The sequence below is a fragment of the Hyperolius riggenbachi genome, chromosome 6, assembly GCF_040937935.1.
Source record: "Hyperolius riggenbachi isolate aHypRig1 chromosome 6, aHypRig1.pri, whole genome shotgun sequence".
Classification (NCBI taxonomy): domain Eukaryota; kingdom Metazoa; phylum Chordata; class Amphibia; order Anura; family Hyperoliidae; genus Hyperolius; species Hyperolius riggenbachi.
Window position 1 is genome coordinate 22,644,746 of NC_090651.1, and position 19,640 is coordinate 22,664,385.

The following is a 19,640-nucleotide window of genomic DNA, read 5'->3' on the forward strand; positions in this document are numbered from 1 at the left end:
TCTGAAAACCACTGCGCCTGCGCTGCCGTGTCCTCGAGCCCGCTGATGTCACCAGGAGCGTACTGTGCAGGCCCAGTATGGTCTGTGTTTGCGCAGTACGCTCCTGGTGACATCAGCGGGATTGAGGACATGGCAACGCAGGCACAGTGGTTTTCAGACTCTAAAGTCTGAAATTACAGAAGTGAACCGGAGGCGGGGCCGGAGCATCGTTGAGTGATTGCGCGGGCACAGGACATCTGCGGGGGACCTTTAGAAGCCCCGGGTAAGTTCAACTCATTTTCCCCCGACCCCCCTACAGTATCCCTTTAAGTGGTTAAGCAAGACCTGTGTCAGCTCTGTTGTTCACCAGCAGAATAAAACAGGGTCACAAACACACCACACAGTATTTCTACAGCAGCGTGTCAGATCGTTAAAGGGGAACTGAAGTAAGAGGTATACAGAGGCTGCCATATTTATTTCCTTTTAATCAATACCAGTTGCCTGGCAGCCCTGCTGATCCTCTGCCTCTAATACTATTAGCCACAGCTCCTGAACAAGCATGCAGCAGATTAGGTGTTTCAGACTTTAAAGTCAGATCTGACAAGACTAGCTACATGCTTGTTTCTGGTGTTATTCAGACACTACTGCAGATAAATAGACCAGCAGGGCTGCCAGGCAACTCGTATTGATTAAAAGGAAATAAATATGGCAGCCTCCGTATACCTCTTACTTCAGTTCCCCTGTAAGACAGCCTAAGGCCACGTTCACAGTGGGACGTTGCATTGTATTCCCTGTATAACAGGAACGCAAAGCAAAGAAAAAGTCATACTGCACATCACGGTCGTGTTGCTTTGAATATAATGAAGCATACAATCAATGAAAAGTATGCTTCACTGTGCCTGTTGATCACGAGCGTATATACCCAGGGACAGGGTCTTAGAATGTAAATAAGACAATGGGCTCGATTCACAAAGCGGTGATAACCCAGTTATCACGCCTAAAAGACTTTAGGCGTGATGACCTTTTCACCACTGAGTTATCACCGCTTTTTCCTGCTCTTCGCGCGAAGTTACCGCGCGTACGCGCGCGCGCAAAGTCCCATAGGGTTTAATGGGAGCTGCGCGCGCACTTACGCGCGTACGCGCGGTAACTTCGCGCGAGTTTCTTCTTATCATGCCTAAAGTGAGTTTAGGCGTGATAAGGGCCTTTTCACCAGCGTGCAAACACTTTGCACCGCTTTGTGAATCAAGCCCAATGAGTCAACTCCATATTCCTCTGGCACAGAAACCCCTCTTCCCAATCTGCAGTGTTTTCCCTCCGCTCTACAAATTGCTGGGCTTCTCTCTAAGCGCAGCTTCGTGTTTGATTTGGTTCCCCCCTTTGTAGAGTCTTTCCCTTTTATCAGCTTCTAATGTCCCAAATGATTTAATCAGGAACACATGGCTCATGAATACGGCCTGTCAGGCCGCATTAGCCTCACGCTCACGACTACAATCCGATCGGCAGGCCGCGTGTCGCGAATGAGTCTTGAAAACATTATATCTTTCACGGGGAAAGTCAAACCACGTGTGGCCTCTGACCGGTGCAGCCTTAGAAAAAGGGGACTTCAGGTATTATCTTTTGCATTCCAAGAGCCTTCAAACCTCTGGTAATTAATTGCGCACAAAGTCAATTTTTACTGTACGGCAGGCTGATGCCTGTGCCGTGATCAAAAGGTGCCCAAGCCTGCGAGGCACCTGCTAATAGGAGCCTGCTGCTCCCGGCTCCATGGCCAATGAAGTCTTCTGCCGAGAATGGTAGAGGGGTCAAGAAGGTGTTAAGCGTTGTTATTATGAAGGAGGTCACGGTTCTGCTTAATGTTCACTCTCATGTGTGATTCCGAGTAGAACATGCTGGACTTGGCTTGGGATCAAAATCTGATGAACGTAACGGGATGACCTGTAGGAGAAGATCCATGTATACCATCTGTCATTCATTAATATTAACGGTTCTCTTCCTCAAACCTCAGACCAGAGTGTTGTTCCTGCTCTAAGAACGATTTCCAGGAACGAGGATGTTGCCCCCTTGAGTGCCGAACCAAAACCCAACTGTCTATTTCTAAGGCAAGGTTGCAAAGCAGAAAACAAATATCAGGCTGCCTTGGGGGGGAAGGGGGGGGGGCAAACACCTCTACTTTTTACTTTTCATCGATCTTCAGGAATGACCCTCAGATCCAACTCTGACCTTGAGTGTTGCTGTCTTGCCCACAGGCAAAAAAAGAGGAAATAAAATAAGATCCTATTCCGCAGACGATGAAAGAATCGGTCTGATAAGTTTTAAGTTTAACCCAAACAGATGGGTTAGCAACTACTGGGGAATTGGAGACATTTTTTTCGGGATTACCTGATGACTCTACCAATGTGGAAAAAGACTTCCAACAAGGTTAGCAGAGTGGCACAGTAGACATGCAGGTAGCACCACCATCAGAAACAGAGATGCCTGGCTCTTCTACTGACCACATATGCTATTGCTCCGTTGTTATTGCCTGATGAAGCGTTATCAAACCTGCGAAACGCGTTGCATATTTGGAGTTCATAAAGAAAATATATTGACTGTCTTTACTACAGTCGTTGTGTGTCTACTTGGAGGAGGTAAGTCCACCACTACCTCCTCTATTTACCAAGAATTTGGTTTTTAAGCTCATTTAGCTTCCTTTTATCCTTTTGGCGCCTCTGTTCTCCTGCATAATTTTGAGTCCCCCCTGGGTGGAGGGTTGAACCCCCTTTTTCTCATCTACAGAGATCGACTTCTTATTCCTGGTCAGGAAAATCTCCCAACCTGCCTTTACAGTGGTTACCTAATGGTAACCCTGGTTTGTGAGTATAAATATTTACTCTATTTAATAACCATTTACCAGTACATATTACACTATTGGGGCTCTTGGTGTTCCTTGTTTTTATCAGAAACCAGGTACGTTTCAGTGCTCCTCTGGGACCGGCAGCAAGGCAAAATTATGGGCCGTCACCCCTTAGGTCCAGTTCTGGCGTCATATCTGTACTTGATGTCAGTCCTGCATACAAGCTTGATGGAGGACCATGAGCAAGAAGGCCCCCATGATGTGAGATCACTAATCGCATGGCCTTCTTAAAATGGCCATTATCTTCAATGGGTTCTTCTTCGGGGAGAGGTTTGGTACGTACAGCCAAATTGCTAGATATATGGACACCTTAAAGAACCCTAGGCAGGGCCGGAATTCTGGGAAGGTCACAAAGGCCATGGCCTAGGGCGATAAAATCTGATAAGATCAGAAGGGTGGAAGAGTGGCAGGACTTGGAGAGAGAAGTGGTCATATGTCAAAGTAAATCATCCCTTCTGGTCCCACAGCGCAGCTAGCCAGCGCCCTGCTCTGCACTAATAGCTGAATTCCAGAGTTCCCCAATACCTGCATCTCTCGCTCACACAGCGCCCTGCTCTGCACTAATAGCTGAATTCCAGAGTTCCCCAATACCTGCATCTCTCGCTCACACACTATCTCGTGTGTTATGACAATCAGCATCTGCAGTCACCTTATGATACATTCCTCTGTATGATGGACATACAAGTCGATGTGAGAAATACCAGGGATTTACATTACAAAGCAGATAGAACTAAGTTCCGCTAAGTTTTAAAAGTTCCCCTGGGGGGTACTTAACTCGGAGGGGGAAGCCTCAGGGTCCCAATGAGGCTTCCCCCTCCGCTGTAGCTGCAGGCAGTCCTCTGCTGCCTCCCCCAAAGTCTACGGTAATCCAGGCTTGACAAGCCTGGTGGCTGGAAAGTGTAATGGTTAAGGGCTCTGCCTCTGACACAGGAGACCTGGGTTCAAATCTTGGCTCTGCCTGTTCAGTAAGCCAGCACCTATTCAGTAGGAGACCTTAGGCAAGTCTCCCTAACACTGCTACTGCCTATAGAGCGCGTCCTAGTGGCTGCAGCTCTGGCGCTTTGAGTCCGCTAGGAGAAAAGCGCGATATAAGTGTTTGTCTTTGACAAGTTGCATTTATTTACCTTTCCTGGCTCAAGCGGGGGCGCTGTTGCAGCTCTTCGCATGGAGATAGGCGAAAATAGCCGATCACCGTCTGGGCCGCTCTACTACGCAGGTGCAGTAGACTTGCGCCTGCTCAGTAGAGCAGCCCAAGAGTGATCAGCTATTTCCGCCTATTTCCGAGTGGAGAGCCGATACTGCACCTGCACTGGAGCCGGGAAGGTAAATATTTACATCCCGCCATTCCGGAAGCTTTTTCGTCGCCGCCGTGGGACCGAGGAGGACGGGGGAAGCTTGGATAGAATCTGGAGGCTTCCCCCCACACCAGGTGAGCACCCCCCAGGGGAACTTTTCTTGTTACAGGTTTTCCTTAATGCAGGCATTCACAAACATCAGTGAGCTCTGCTAGTTTCTTCACTTTCTCTTTTACAGCTGTGACACTGACCCCGGCAGCTGTTAATTACACTTTCTTATCTCAACCTTATTTATGAGGCTTTTAGGACCATTGTAGCCCCTTACACACTCCAATGAGTTCTGGTTCACCATGAGCTTGCTGGTTAGTCTGTACTAATTTATGACTGTTTCTCTTTTTTTTCTTCCTAGCCACTAGTGATCTCTTCTCTGCTTCAGTTAACTCTTTCCTGACTAATTTTCTGTCCAGTTCCTACCATCTATGAGAACTGCAGGAAATGCTGTTTGCTTCCCTTTCATTGCCAAACTGTCACTTTAAGGACACAGTTAGAACTAGGCTAGCTAGAAGAAGTCTCTGGCACCTTCCGATCCCTGCCGCTCCCCAGTTTATACATAACCCAGCCTGGATCCAGCGATCGGCGCAGTCTCCCCGGACAGCTCTGGTCTTTAGTATGGGGAGGATCGCAGATGACGTCATGATGTCATGCGCAAACTCGATCCTCCCCATAGAGAGACCGGAGCTGTGCCGGGAGGCTGCGCAATCGCTGGATCCGGGGGGGGGGGGGGGGGTAATGTATAAACTGGAGGATCGGGGGGATCGCAGAGGAGAGGCGGGTGCCCGACACTAGAACTAGCTAGCCTAGTGCTAGCTAAAGGATTTACAGCCGTTTGGTACATTTATTTAATTATTGGGAACTCCTGGGGACAGCCGGCGGTATGCCTGACACCGTGTCGGGCATACCGCTAAGAAGGTTAATTAACATAACTAATGTAACTTAATGACAGTATGTTTTTTTAGGCTGCAGTTCCCCTTTAAGTGATTTTAGGACTTGGAGAATTGCTTTGTATGAAAGGCAGGAGATGCTGGAACAGTATCAGGAAGTAGAGCGTTCTCTGGGGGAGGGAGCGTGATTAAATTGGAGAACGGACATTTACAGAGCAATTTTATAATTCTTATACAACTCGGTTACATAAGCGCTGATTTTCCCACTGTCCGCAGTTTTACAATGAGCCTTTGTTATTGCACAACATTTTTATTTCTCTGGTAATAAGAAACACAGCCTCTCTGATTCCAGCGCACAATTCCCTGCCCGGATCACAGCTCTGTCTCAGCAGTTTATAAACTGGGGTGTGGAATAGGGAGACCCTCCAATCAGTGGCGTAACCAGAGGGGATGCAAGAGATGCAGCCGCAGAGGGGCTCATGGGAGGAGGAGAAGCCACAGGGGGCCTCGTGGGGGGAGAAGTTTATTTTCCCTGTGCTGAGAGACTGAAATCTAAGGGCACTGAGAGAAAAAGCTTTCTGCTCTCTGCACAATTGTTCTAGTGAGTGCATCTGCTCAGCCACTGATAAGGAATCCTACAAAGTTTTGTAGACAAAGATTTGTAGACAGTCCCTATTCAGTGTGCAGCAGAGTCTTGTGTACAGCGCTGCTCTTCCCCCAGCCTCTGTACCCCTCCCTAAGTGCTCTGTACCGTGGTGTTGCTTGAGGAGTGTCGGCACAGAGAGAAAAAGCTTTCTGCTCTCTGCACAATTGTTCTAATGACTGCATCTGCTCAGCCACTGATACGGAATCATACAAAGTTTTGTAGACAAACATTTGTAGACAATCCCTATTCAGTGTGCCGCAGGGTCTTGTGTACAGCGCTGCTCTTCCCCAGCCTCTCTACCCCTCCCTAAGTGCTCTGTACTGTGGTGATTCTTGAGGAGTGTGGGCACAGAGAAAAAAAGCTTTCTGCTCTCTGCACAATTGTTCTAATGACTGCATCTGCTCAGCCACTGATAAGGAATCATACAAAGTTTTGTAGACAACCATTTGTAGACAGTCCCTGTCTACATCCAGGAATCCTTCAGAGATGGAGAGAGTAAGTGTAATAAGAAGCTGAGGCTGGGAGCACACTAGTCTGTCTTTTTTCTGTATGCGTTTTCTGCACACCATGGGCTTGATTCACTAAACTGTGATAACTGATATCACATTCGCACTAGCCTTTTACGCGTAACGTTTTTCACGCGCAATCGCAAATTTTAATGGCGCAATCACGGCTGTTTTTGTGCAAAAATTTGCAATTGCGCGCGAATAACATTACCCGCATTATAACGTGCACAAAACGCTAGCGCGGGCATGATATGAGTTATCACGGTTTAGTGAATTAAGCCCCATGTGTGTCTGTATGTGTGAAAACATGCACGTTTTATCACGTAACCTAATGTAACTGACAGAGAAATGCCTGCAGTGCTTCACTGCTGTCTGTTTTTATCTGCATGGGGGAAACACATTCAAGTGTGTGTGCACTAACCAACTGAATTACATTGTCAGTTTACATGTGCAGAAAGCGAGGGGGAAGGGGCATCCAAAGTTTTGCAGGGGGGCCCAGGTCTTTCTAGTTACGTCCCTGCCTCCAATAGCTGATGAACTACAAGGCCCAGAAATCCTGCTGGGGGGGGGGGGTGACATGCTGGCAGCTTATAACCGGTGATAGAGACGCAACATGTGCAGGGCCGGTTTTAGGGGCCCTGTGGCAAACTGTACCGTTGGGCCCCTCCCCTTCCCCATTACCCCTCATGCTACCATAATTAAAACCCAGGTATTTTATTTGCCCATTTGCCCTGGTTATTACACCATTTAAATTATGTCCCTCTCACAAAGTATGGACATTATTTTATTTGGAAATAAAGGTGCATTTTTTCAGTTTTGCGTCCACTACATACAAGCTTATAATTTAAAAAATAATAGTAATATACCCTCTTGACATGCATATTAAAAAAAATTCAGACCCTAAAGGCCCTTTCACACCAGAGGGCTTTTTCGGCGTTTTAACGCCACGGCCGAAGTTGGCGTTTTCCTAGGTAAAAGAAAGTCCATAGACTTTCATTTTACCATTCACACTAAACGCCGCGTTTTGGAGCGTTGCGTTTCAACGCTCCCAGGCGCTTTTTCTGGGCCTACCGCGGCGTTTCTCATTACAATTGATTGTAATGTATAGGCGTTAAAACGCCTTCAAAACGCCTTCAAAACGCCTGCAGCCAAAACGCAGCGTTTTAGCCTTTCACCGCTGCCTGTAGTGTGAAAGAGCCCTTAGGTAACTAATGGTTTTTTTGTTTTTTTTTTTAAATTGCAATTTTTTTTTTATTAAAAATGTTATTTGTTTTTTTGGGGGAGTGTGGGAGGTAAACAGTTAATTTTAAATGTAATTGTTGGTGGGTTTATAAAAAAAAAAAAAAATGAACGTTGATGTGGTATTACTATTTGGCCTCAAGATGGTCTCAGTCAAAAAAAGCGCTCTCGCTTACAGGTTGTGAAGGGAGGACGTGAAACTTTTTTTTTACAAAGATCGCGGCTTCTAATAGAAGCAGTCGGTCTTTTCGACGGGGACTTCGATCAATGAATGCGAACTGCGTTCCCACTCATTGATCTCCGGGCTAATGGGCGGCGGCACGGGAGCGAGTGGGCGCGCCATCGGCCTCGGGAGCGCGCAGCACAGGACCAATAGAGAGCCAATACTGTGGATGAGGGAGGGCCCCGGCGCGGTCGCAACCTCTGCACCCCCTATTGCAACGCCACTAGCCATACAAGAACAAAATGTCCCTTTGGGACTAGAATATCAGGAGTGAATTACATGTGACACCCTTCTGTCAATTAACAGCTGTACAAAAGACACGTTGTGATAAAAAGCCTTAAGTCATACTTCTCCAGGCTTTTTATCACAACAGGTCTTTTATAAAATTAAAGATCCAGCACAAGTTACAGACAAAGCTTTACTCTCTGCTGGCATCAAAAATGGGACTTTTGTAAGATAAATCTCAAATTATCATTTCAGATTTTAGGAGCATAAAAATAAGCATCTGCTGGGTCAGCTTAACCTCTTTCACATAAAAGTAACCGTCTGATTCCGCTTTAGCAGAACAAACAGAATTAGGCGACAGAACCCACTTTTGTCCACATTGAGATGTTGTACATTTCTTTACATATTGGAAGAGAAGCAGGGCTGTTTCTGGCTATTTGCACGCCTAAGGCAAGGCAAGGCAGCTGTTGTCTGCCCCTCCCCCTTAACCTATTAATAGAAAGTCTGTAGCAATAACCAGTTAATAGGTTAGATACAAAAGTGTTGTTTCTCCAATCAAGTCTATAAAGGGTATTACGCAGGTTATTACGTTTATTACCAGGTCAGATCCACCTAGTGAAGGAGTGAATGCTTTTATAAAAAATGCCAGTTGCACAGATGTCCTGCTGATCTTCTGGTCTCAGTAGTGCCCATAAGGAGACATCAGGAACAGATTTTTGGAAAGGCTACCAAGGCCTGGGCCTAGGGCGGCAGCTGCCCAAGGGGGTGACGGGGCACGGAACAGTGTTTGCTGCATATGGAAGAGGAGGTTGCAAAGGCAAAAGGGAGGCTGCAAATGGGGAAAACCCCTGGAAGCAGGGAGCTGTTGACCAAAGGAGCCGTACGTGGAAGAGAGGGGGGGGGGGGGGGGCTGCTGTACAAGGAAGAAGGGTCTACACATGGAATAGGTGAAGGGCTGCTGTACATGGAAGAGGAGGCTACACATGAAATGGGTGGGGGGCTGCTGTACATGGAATAGAGAGGCTGCTATACTTGGAAGAGGAGGCTACACATGGAAGAGAGGGGCTGCTACACATGGAAGAGGGAGTTACACATGGAACAGAGGGGTTGCTGTACATGGAAGAGGGGGCTGCTGCTCAAAGATGAGGAGCCACAAGAAAGTTGGCCTGGGGGCAGAAAAAAATAAAATTTTTGACCTGGAAGAGTCATCCCCATCCCCCATCACACTGTTCATTACCCCTCCCCTCCCCCACAGCAGCCCCTCTGTACACTGCAGTGGTTGTCCTCCCTCCCCAACATTTCACACTGTGCAGTAACAATCCCCCCTCCCCCGCAGCTGCCACCTATGTGCACTGCGGTGGTAGTTCCCCCATCACACTGTACAGCAGGGGTCTCAAACTCGCGGCCCGCGGGCCATTTGCGGCCCTCGATACAATATTTTGTGGCCCTCGCCAGCAAAAGCTTCCTTATAGTTCTCTTCAGTGCTCCCAAGTAATCCGCCGCATCCCCGCCGCTAAACGAGGGCTGAAATCTGTGCGGCATTTCCTGGAAGGGGCAGAGCTTTCAGCTTCAGCTCTGCCCCTCCTGACGTCAATCGCCGCACGGGTCGCCGTCTCTTCCCACCCCTCTCTGTGAAGGAAGAGTGAGAGGGGCGGGCAGAGGCGGCGATGCGCCGCGATTGTGAAATTCCTTATGCGGCCCAGCCTCATCCTGACTTTGCCTCCTGCAGCCCCCAGGTAAAGTGAGTTTGAGACCCCTGCTGTACAGTAACCCCCCTCCCCCGCAGCATCCCTCTCTGTACACTGCAGCAGTAGCAGCCCCTCCCCCATCACATGTGCACTGCAGTGGGGTCATGGTGTAGAGTATTGGACCGCAGCACCAGTGACAATGGAGGCTACACGGCGACTCGGTGCACACATCACTGAATTTAGTGGCTCTCAGGAGACTTGTGGAATCAATGACCTCATTCTGTAAATAAACTGTTTTTATATTACCCCCCCCCCCCTCCTTTTTCCTTGGGGTAGCAGCATGCTAGGATAGATCAGACACAAGTAGAGGAAGAGGAAGAGGAAAAATGATGCAGCAAGCGACAGTCATACATCAGTCTCCAAAGCTGACAATGTTATCATTACAGAACACAGAAGTATTGTATAGAAAAGCGTCACAAGAAAATGAAATAAAGCAGCACTCCGACACACAAGGCTGGACTGATGAGACAAAATAACACTTTGGGCTTGATTCACAAAGCCGTGATAACTTATGGTCACACTAGCAATATAGTGCGCGTAATGTTTTTCAAGCGAAAACGCTAATTTTTGCACAAAATGCGCTTGATTTTGCGTGCAAATTCGTGTTTGCACCTGAAAAACGTTACGTGCGTTATATCGCACCTCTAGCGCAACCGTGATAAGAGTTATCACGGCGCCCTTTGTGTCAAATCTCTGTCCAACTCCAGCTAAAACGTTTATGTTTTGTTTTGATTAATGTGGGGTGGGGTTAGAACCTTCCAAAAGATGTTTATTGCAGTCTGTGTCTATTCTTCCCCATCGCTCCACCTCCACTCTATAAATCTCTCCACTACTGGCTCCCCATCTACTCCACGGTCAGCTTCAGAATTCTGTGCTTGGCCTACAAATCTGTACACAAGTCCTGCCCGACCTACATCTTTTGTCGACAGTCACACACCCGGACGCCCTTTCCGATCCTCCAACGACCTATAATGACCGTCTGGCAGCATCTCCCACTCCCATGCGAGACTGCAGGACTTCTCAAGAGCTGCCACCACTTTCTGGAACTCCCTTCCACCACCCATCAGGCTCCCCATCTTTTGACACCTTCAAACATGCTCTCAAAACGCACCTCTTCAAGATCGCTTAACAATCCCCCCCCCCCTACACACACACACACACACACATCAATGCCATGAAACGCTCTGCCGAGCACCTATTATGCAATCTGCACCTAGTGCGTCTCTAAACCGCTCTAGATTATAAGCCCCTGGCAGGGTCCTCCCCCATTGTATCTAATGCGATCATGCACCCCCTTCATTGGATACCCTTCCTGTGGACCGACATGGACTTGATCTATGTGGTCTCCAACCAAGAGTAGACCTAAACTCCATTGCACGATCTTGTACTTTGTTGTCTTTCTCTCTGTTTATCTATTGTCCAGCGCTCAGGGATGGATTTGTACTTTTTACTGCCCAAGGCCCACTATTACCAACTGCCCCAGGGCCAACAGCATCCCTAAACTTCCCTCCAACATGGCAGGGATTAGACTGTAGGCTCATCTGAGGACAGTTAGTGACATGATGGCAGGGATTAGATAGTAACATTTTCTGAGGACAGTTAGTGACATGATGGCAGGGATTAGATTATAAAATCGTCTGAGGACAGTTAGTGACATGATAGCAGGGATTAGATAGTAAAATCCTCTGAGGACAGTTAGTGACATGATGGCAGGGATCAGATTGTAGGCTCCTCTGAGGACAGTTACTGACATGATGGCAGGGATTAGATTGTAGGCTCCTCTGAGGATAGTTACTGACATAAAGGCAGGGATTAGCTTGTAAATCCTCTGAAGACAGTTAATGACATGATAGCAGGAATTAGATAGTAAAATCCTCTGAGGACAGTAAGTGACATGATGGCAGGGATCAGATTGTAGGCTCCTTTGAGGACAGTTACTAACATGATAGCAGGGATTAGATAGTAAAAATCCTTTGAGGACAGTTAGTGGCATGATTGCAGGGATCAGATTGTAGGCTCCTCTGAGGACAGTTAAGGCCCATACACACGTCGGATTTCCGTGAACGAAGATCCGCCGGGCGGATCGCTCAAACTCACTCTTATCAAGCGAACGACAGTCTGTACACACACCCGATTTAGCAGGCGAACGACTGAACGACGGGACGTTTAAACGACCCGTCGTTCACGGAAATCCGACGTGTGTATGGGTCTTTACTGACATGATGGCAGGGATTAGATAGTAAAAATCCTCTGAGGACAGTTAGTGACATGATGGCAGGGATCAGATTGTAAACTCGTTGACGAGCACCACATTCGGTGAGTGACAGGCAGCTCAGAGATCACTGCAAGTGCCGTTCGCTGGCCCTTCATCCTCCACCTTCATATTCACCTTCAAATGCCAGATCCAGCTGTTGGTAGCTGCCGATTGCTATGTGCAACCTCTGTGTAGCAGGATGAATGTGCGGCAGACAAACTGCTACTGCCACCCTGCTCCCCACAGCCCGCCCCTTGATTTTCTGTTACACTAGGCCATGGCCTTTGTGGCCTTGCCTGATGTCCGACCATGCCAGCGCTGCATAATATGTTGGCTCTGTGCGCGCTCCCCTTAGTCACCTTCCCATCATTGTGAATTTTCCAGGTTTTTGGGGTTCCAGGTCCTTCCCTGCTTGCACAACTGAGCAGCAGAGGATTTGGGTTCAGTTTCCTAAATGATGCTCCTGTAATTCCAGAAAGGACTCGGTGTCGCCTACCTGTAGATGGTTCAATGCTTCTATAGTGCTGCAGACTATTTCATAAACAGTATTGAAGGGAGTAACAGCTTACCAGAAGCAGATAAACGAGTTTGCATGATCTCCAGCCTTCCTAAAGGAGATCACAAGACCGTAGCAGCAGCACCAGATGCCAGACAGATGAGAGTACTTTAGCAGGGCTGTTTTTAGGCACAGGCAATCCAGGCCATTGCCTGGAGTGCCAGTGGTCCTGGGGTGTACCATGCCCCTGGATTGAGCTCTTCCCCCCAAATGAAGCCCACCCTCTGACTAATCCCTGCTCCCACAGGTGTTCTATCACCTGCTTAGAAACGGCCCTGGACTTTAGTATTCAGAGGACTCACCCTTCATGGCGCTGCAGAGGTGTTCAGCTGCACATCACTCCTCCAGGGTCATTGGGAAAACTCCACGACTCTTGGTCTCAGCAGATCCTCATGTCTTGTTCTTGTGCCCGCCTGTGCCAGGCATGTAGGCAGTGCACACAGGCAGAGGGGCCTGTGGACAGAGGCAGAAAAGTATTAACACAATATTGGGCCCTAGGCAAGATATCACTTTTTTACGCAGCACTGATGGTTACCCGGCTTTTTTAGTTAGATGTTTGGTGGGTTCTAGGATCCACCAGGCACCTAGATTCTCTCCAGGCCCTGGGCAACTGCCTAGGATTGCCTTGTGGATAATCCGGCTCTGCCACACCCACACCAATTTCATTTACAGCAGCCTATTCCCAATAATGTCATCACCATCTGAAGCCCTTGGGGCTTATTTCCACTATCTTCGGTTTTGACTACGGTTTCGGACGTGCGTTTTTAATGCAAATTTGTTAGAACGCATGTCTATTTATGTTGGCAGGGATTAGATTGTGAGCTCCTTGGCGAGTGGCAGGCAGGTGCCGTATCCATCTGTTGGTAGCTGTTCACCGCTATGTGTAAACTCTGTGTAACAGGATGAATGTTTAGCAGTCTAACTGCCACACTGCTGCCCACAGCCCAGCCCTTGCATTCCTGGTGCCCTTTGTGGCCTTGCCTAAAATCCGGCTGTGGTGGTGGATGAACGGTAAATCTATATTATGTGACTAAAAATAGCAAAAAATATAAATAATAAAAATGGCTTACCTCAAAAAAAGGGGCGAAGTCAATTTCAAACAAAAGGTTCATTGTTCATCAGACACTATCAGTGATAACGCGTTTCGAGGAACACAGTCCGCTTCCTCAGATCAAATACAAAGCGGTGTCTTTATACTATAGACAGTAAGTTTGAAGCACCTCTGGGAATGGAGGAGACTGTGCCATGGAATTACATTGCACACATTTCTCAAACATTTCCGCATTGTGAATCCGCATGCAGTGGAAACGGGCCCTTGCAAGAGTACCAAGATTACCGGTACAGTGTCTGACCGCTAGGGGCAGTCAATGGCATGCTAATAACTCTGACATTATGCAGATTTTATGAAATTTGTTTTTCAAACGTATCCAGCATGGAAATGGACCAGTCCAATACGGCTACTGCTTTTGATTGGTCCATTGGCGAGCTGCATATATTTGCATTACATTACCATTCAATTATCACCAACTTAGGAATTTTTACCTCTATCTCCTTGACCACCCCTTGTCCCTGCCACGGAGTCCCGAAGTCTAAACACAAAGCCACTCTTACTTGTAGCTAACGGTCAAACTGACAAACTTTAAGGGTTGTTAATATACCTCACATAGGATGGAAGCATTTATTCTAATTAATGTTGTGAACGCAGTAGTGTAATACTGAATTATAAATAACCGTGACCTTGACGCAAGTTGTAATGTGGAGCTGCTTCTCATGGGAGTCACATGGCTAAAAAGAAAACCATTTGGTTGATTGGGATTTATTAAACATAAAGTGCTTACTCCACACAATATTTAGGAGGGAATCAGGTGGCTCTAAAGTCTCCCAAACAACTTAATAAGCTGGCAAAAGTGCAGCACCCCGAACAAGTGTGTGATTGCTGACTGCTGCTTTTTTTTGCTGCCTGAGGCAAACTTGTGAGTATGCCCCCATGCTGTCCCCCGGTAGCCCTGGGATTAGTGAACAGGAACATGGTTCCCGATCACCTATCCGTGTCCCCAGCAGAAAAACCGAAGCTCTCTTACTAGAGGCTTCAGTCTTTCTGCAAAAAAAAAAAAGTTTTCCCGTCCACCTTGTGCTTCCGGTGATCGAGAAGCACAAGGAGAAAAAAATAAACTGAAGGTGGCCATCTTGTGGCCAAATAGTAAAACTACATCTACATATTTTCTAAATTAAAATTTACACATATAATAACATTAAAATTAACTGTTTATTTCCCACACCAAAATATTACCCAAATAAAAATTTTAATGGAAAAAAAATTACAATGAAAAAAAAACATAAATAGTTACCTAAGGGTCTGAACTTTTTAAATATACATGTGAAGGGGGTATACTACGAACATTTTTAAAATTATAAGCTTGTAAATAGTGATGGACGCAAAACGGAAAAAAATGCACCTTTATTTCCAAATAAAATATTGGCGCCATACATCGTGATAGGGACAAAATTTAAATGGTGTCATAACCGAGACAAACGGGAAAATAAAATACATAGGTTTTAATCACGGTAGCATGGATTATGTTAAAGCTATAATGGACGAAAACTGAGAAATAATGATTTTTTTCCATTTTTTTCTTATTAATCCTGTTAAAATGCATTTATAAAAAAATAATTCTTAGCAAAATGTACCACCCAAAGAAAGCCTAATTAGTGGTGGAAAAAACAAGATATAGATCAATAAATTGTGTTAAGTAGTGATAAAGTTATTAGCGAATGAATGGGAGGTGAAAATTGCTCTGATGCATAAGGTGAAAAATCCCCGCGGGCTGAAATGGTTAAAGAAATAATAGAAATAAATAAATCTAAGTAAAAGGTGGTAGAAAATCCTGCCTTTTACTGGCCAACTCAAAATATTCTAAACTTTTAGAATGAATACAGTGAATGATGATCCCCAATTATTATTTTTGCATTAATTGAACCACCATAAACACAAAGCACACACATGCATGCACTGCATCTACATTATGGTGCAAAGACACACATCAACAGAGGTGGCAATTTTTTGTTTTTCTTTAAAGCCTTTTAAATTAATTTTGACAAATTAAAAATGATTTTTAAAGCACAGTTAGCATTTTCCATTATTGATAATTTAACACAAAAATATTATAAATAGAATTATTTTTATTATGGTTACTATTTGCATGTTTTATTATTCCATTGATAAATTACTGACCATTTTATTACTGATGATAATTTTTCCATTAATACATTATTTTTTAAAATATTTATTCATGATTTAGTTATTTGGAGACACAGAAATGTTGCCAGCAACCTGTTCTCTTCTGCACATGACATGCTTATCATGTGATCACAGCAATCATGTGATTTGGAGAGAGCCAATGATGGATTTTATTACAATAATGTAGGGGAGAGCCTGTGTTCTTTTTTTTTTACTTATTTCATTGCAAGGGTTAATACACTAGTGTTTTTTGTACCTCTGCAGGTGGACTACAGTGGCAGCTCTCCTGAGAATTAATTAGAGGCCACAAAACATGTGTGGATGTGGTAGATGCTCCAGATGATAGGATGAGGCTGAAAACCTTCATAGGTCATCATTTTCTGGTAGGAGCTGAATGAATCAGACTTAATGTCACACCAACATGGCTGCTGCTGATTACACCTCAAACCTGAATTTTCAGCTCTTAAGAGGAATATTAGAATATGGGGCTACAGGAAAGTTACTTCTAGAATTATTTATCTCATAAGTTTATTTTCACTTCAAGTTTTCTTTAGTGAGATACTTATAAGGACCACCAATAATGGTTTTTGTGTATAAGGAAATGTTATCTTGATAAGCACTAATGCAATAATTTCGGGACATAAGGACAATAATAATTTACTATTTATATAGCGCTGACATCTGCCACAGCACTGTACAGAGTACATAGTCATGTCACTGACTGTCCTCAGAGGAGCTCACAATCTAATCCCTACCACAATCATGTCCTACCATATTATTATTATTATGTATTTATATAGCACTGATACCTTCTGCAGCACATTACAGAGTACATAGTCATGTCACTGACTGTCCTCACAGGAGCTCACAATCTAATCCTGTCATAGTCTAATGTCCTACCATATTATTACCATATTATTATTATGTATTTATATAGCACTGGCATCTTCTGCAGCACTTTACAGAGTACATAGTCATGTCACTGACTGTCCTCAGAGGAGCTCACAATCTAATCCAACCATAGTCATAGTCTAATGTCCTACATTATTATTAGGTAAATGTATTGTTTAAAAAGAAATAAATATGGCAGCCTCCTATTCTTCTCACGTCAGTTGTTTTTTAAGCGTATATTGCTGTCACAGTCTGCCATATGCTAGGTATATATGATGCAATTTTATGACAGATTTACTGTCACGTCGATTATTTACAACTTGTCTAATCTGATTTCGAAACAATTCTTCATAGAAGTGAATGGAAAATTGATTTTTAAAAAATCGATCGGAAATCAGATCGGACATGTTGGAAAAAATCGATTTGGCAGTAAATCTGTTAGAAAATTGCATTGTGTGTACCTAGAATTACATGATACAGAGTCCTGCTACACAACCTCTATATTGCACCGCTACATCCCCACTGAAGAAGACACGATTTACAAACCTAACACATTTCCATTTCACAGATTATTCAACAAACAACCAACAGAACTTCAACTAAAAAAGTGAGTTTACTTTATTGCAATTCATTTTCAAATGGTTTCCCCATTATAACTGGCTTTTAAAATAAAAATACCAGAGGGTGTTTCTAAAGCTCATACAGTGCTGACAAAGATATGAAAGTGCTCTTGGGCAGAGACTATTGTTAGTCAAGGTGATGCTATCACCTTTAGGTTTGTCTGTTAGAATCTCATTATAGTAAACTTTGATATAGCAGTCCTCAGGTCCCAGCAAGCGTGTCTGTATAAATATACAATGTATGACTAATTCTGATATAGTAAAATACTTTTCCCGATCCCTTGGAGTTGACAATTAAGGGATTCTACTGTTTGCCTCTTCTACAGAGTAACCAAGCAGCTCAGGGTGACCCAAACTACTAGGAATGTATAGGGGGATAAAAGGAACCAAAATTTACAGACATCAGTCTGAATGCTGACAACACAGAGTGTGAAAACTATTCAAAAGTTTTGTTACCAACAACTTCTGAAGTCCAAAACTAATAAGAGATACAAATAAATCTTATTCCTTGTAAACACCCAGTCCAACCACAGCTTTCAGAATGAGCCTTTTCATTCTTTATCAGGGTGCAAACTACAAAGACCAGCAATATATCTAGCATCTGCGCTGTTTTACAGACTTACCTGTTCTGCAGCAGAGACAAGAACAACATACTTACTTGTGCTGCAGCAGAGACAAGGACTGCAGACTTACCTGTGTGCTGCAGCAGAAACAAGAACTGCAGACTTACCTGTGCTGCAGCAGAAACAAGAACTGCAGACTTACCTGTGCTGCAGCAGAAACAAGAACTGCAGACTTACCTGTGTGCTGCAGCAGAAACAAGGACTGCAGACTTACCTGTGTGCTGCAGCAGAAACAAGAACTGCAGACTTACCTGTGCTGCAGCAGAGACAGGGACTGCAGACTTACCTGTGTGCTGCAGCAGAAACAAGAACTGCAGACTTACCTGTGCTGCAGCAGAGACAAGGACTGCAGACTTACCTGTGTGCTGCAGCAGAAACAAGGACTGCAGACTTACCTGTGTGCTGCAGCAGAAACAAGAACTGCAGACTTACCTGTGCTGCAGCAGAAACAAGAACTGCAGACTTACCTGTGCTGCAGCAGAAACAAGAACTGCAGACTTACCTGTGTGCTGCAGCAGAAACAAGGACTGCAGACTTACCTGTGTGCTGCAGCAGAAACAAGAACTGCAGACTTACCTGTGCTGCAGCAGAGACAGGGACTGCAGACTTACCTGTGTGCTGCAGCAGAAACAAGAACTGCAGACTTACCTGTGCTGCAGCAGAAACAAGAACTGCAGACTTACCTGTGTGCTGCAGCAGAAACAAGGACTGCAGACTTACCTGTGTGCTGCAGCAGAAACAAGAACTGCAGACTTACCTGTGCTGCAGCAGAGACAGGGACTGCAGACTTACCTGTGTGCTGCAGCAGAAACAAGAACTGCAGACTTACCTGTGCTGCAGCAGAGACAAGGACTGCAGACTTACCTGTGTGCTGCAGCAGAAACAAGGAATGCAGACTTACCTGTGTGCTGCAGCAGAAACAAGAACTGCAGACTTACCTGTGCTGCAGCAGAGACAGGGACTGCAGACTTACCTGTGCTGTAGCAGAGACAAGGACCGCAGACTTACCTGTGCTGTAGCAGAGACAAGGACTGCAGACTTACCTGTGCTGCAGCAGAGACAAGGTCTGCAGACTTACCTGAGCTACAGCAGAGACAAGAACAGCAGACTTACCTGTGCTGCAGCAGAGACAAGGACTGCAGACTTACCTGAGCTACAGCAGAGACTAGAACAGCAGACTTACCTGTGCTGCAGCAGAGGCAATGACTGCAAACTTACCTGTGCTGCAGCAGAGACAGGGACTACAGACTTACCTGTGTTGCAGCAGAGATCAGGACATGAAGACTTACTTGTGCTGCAGCAGAGAGGACAACAGACTTACCTCTGTTACAGCAGCAGTTTGAGCTCCAGTGGACAGCAGCTACTCCCTCCGCTCTCATCCCAGGTCCAGCACCAGTACAGACATCTCCCCTCCAGACTTTCTGCGCTGATTTAAAGTCCCCGGCTAAGTTCGCAATAGTTTTCCATTAAAAAATCATGTTCGCCATCTAGTGGCCAAAATGCAATATTACAGGATGACTGGATGCAGAGCCAAAGCGATACATGAACGTGCAGCTTTGGGGATGAACTTTTAATTCAAGCTTCCTGTAGATTTTCAGCTTACAAGAAACAAAAGTTGAAGAAGCTGAACCAGAACTTTGCATGGGGCTTGTCTTCCAAATCAGATTACCCCTGTGAAAAGTTTCATCTTAGCAGCCAATAAATCCCATACAAATTGGAGGACAGATTTTTATTTTTGTTAATTTTTTTTTAATGAAGTA

General features: G+C 45.3%; 1 protein-coding gene across 1 annotated transcript in view; it reads right to left on the reverse strand.

The window, feature by feature from the left end:
• The window catches only part of GLIS1 (GLIS family zinc finger 1), a 169,009-nt gene extending 149,719 nt beyond the window's left edge, over nucleotides 1-19,290 (reverse strand). The window contains exons 1-2 of the mRNA XM_068242414.1: nucleotides 19,202-19,290; nucleotides 12,811-12,961 (exon numbers count right to left, since the gene is read on the reverse strand). Coding sequence (XP_068098515.1) covers nucleotides 12,811-12,817 — 7 coding nt within the window. The 5' untranslated portion in view covers nucleotides 12,818-12,961; nucleotides 19,202-19,290. The remainder of the gene's footprint in view (nucleotides 1-12,810; nucleotides 12,962-19,201) is intronic.
• Nucleotides 19,291-19,640: the final 350 nt, after the last annotated feature.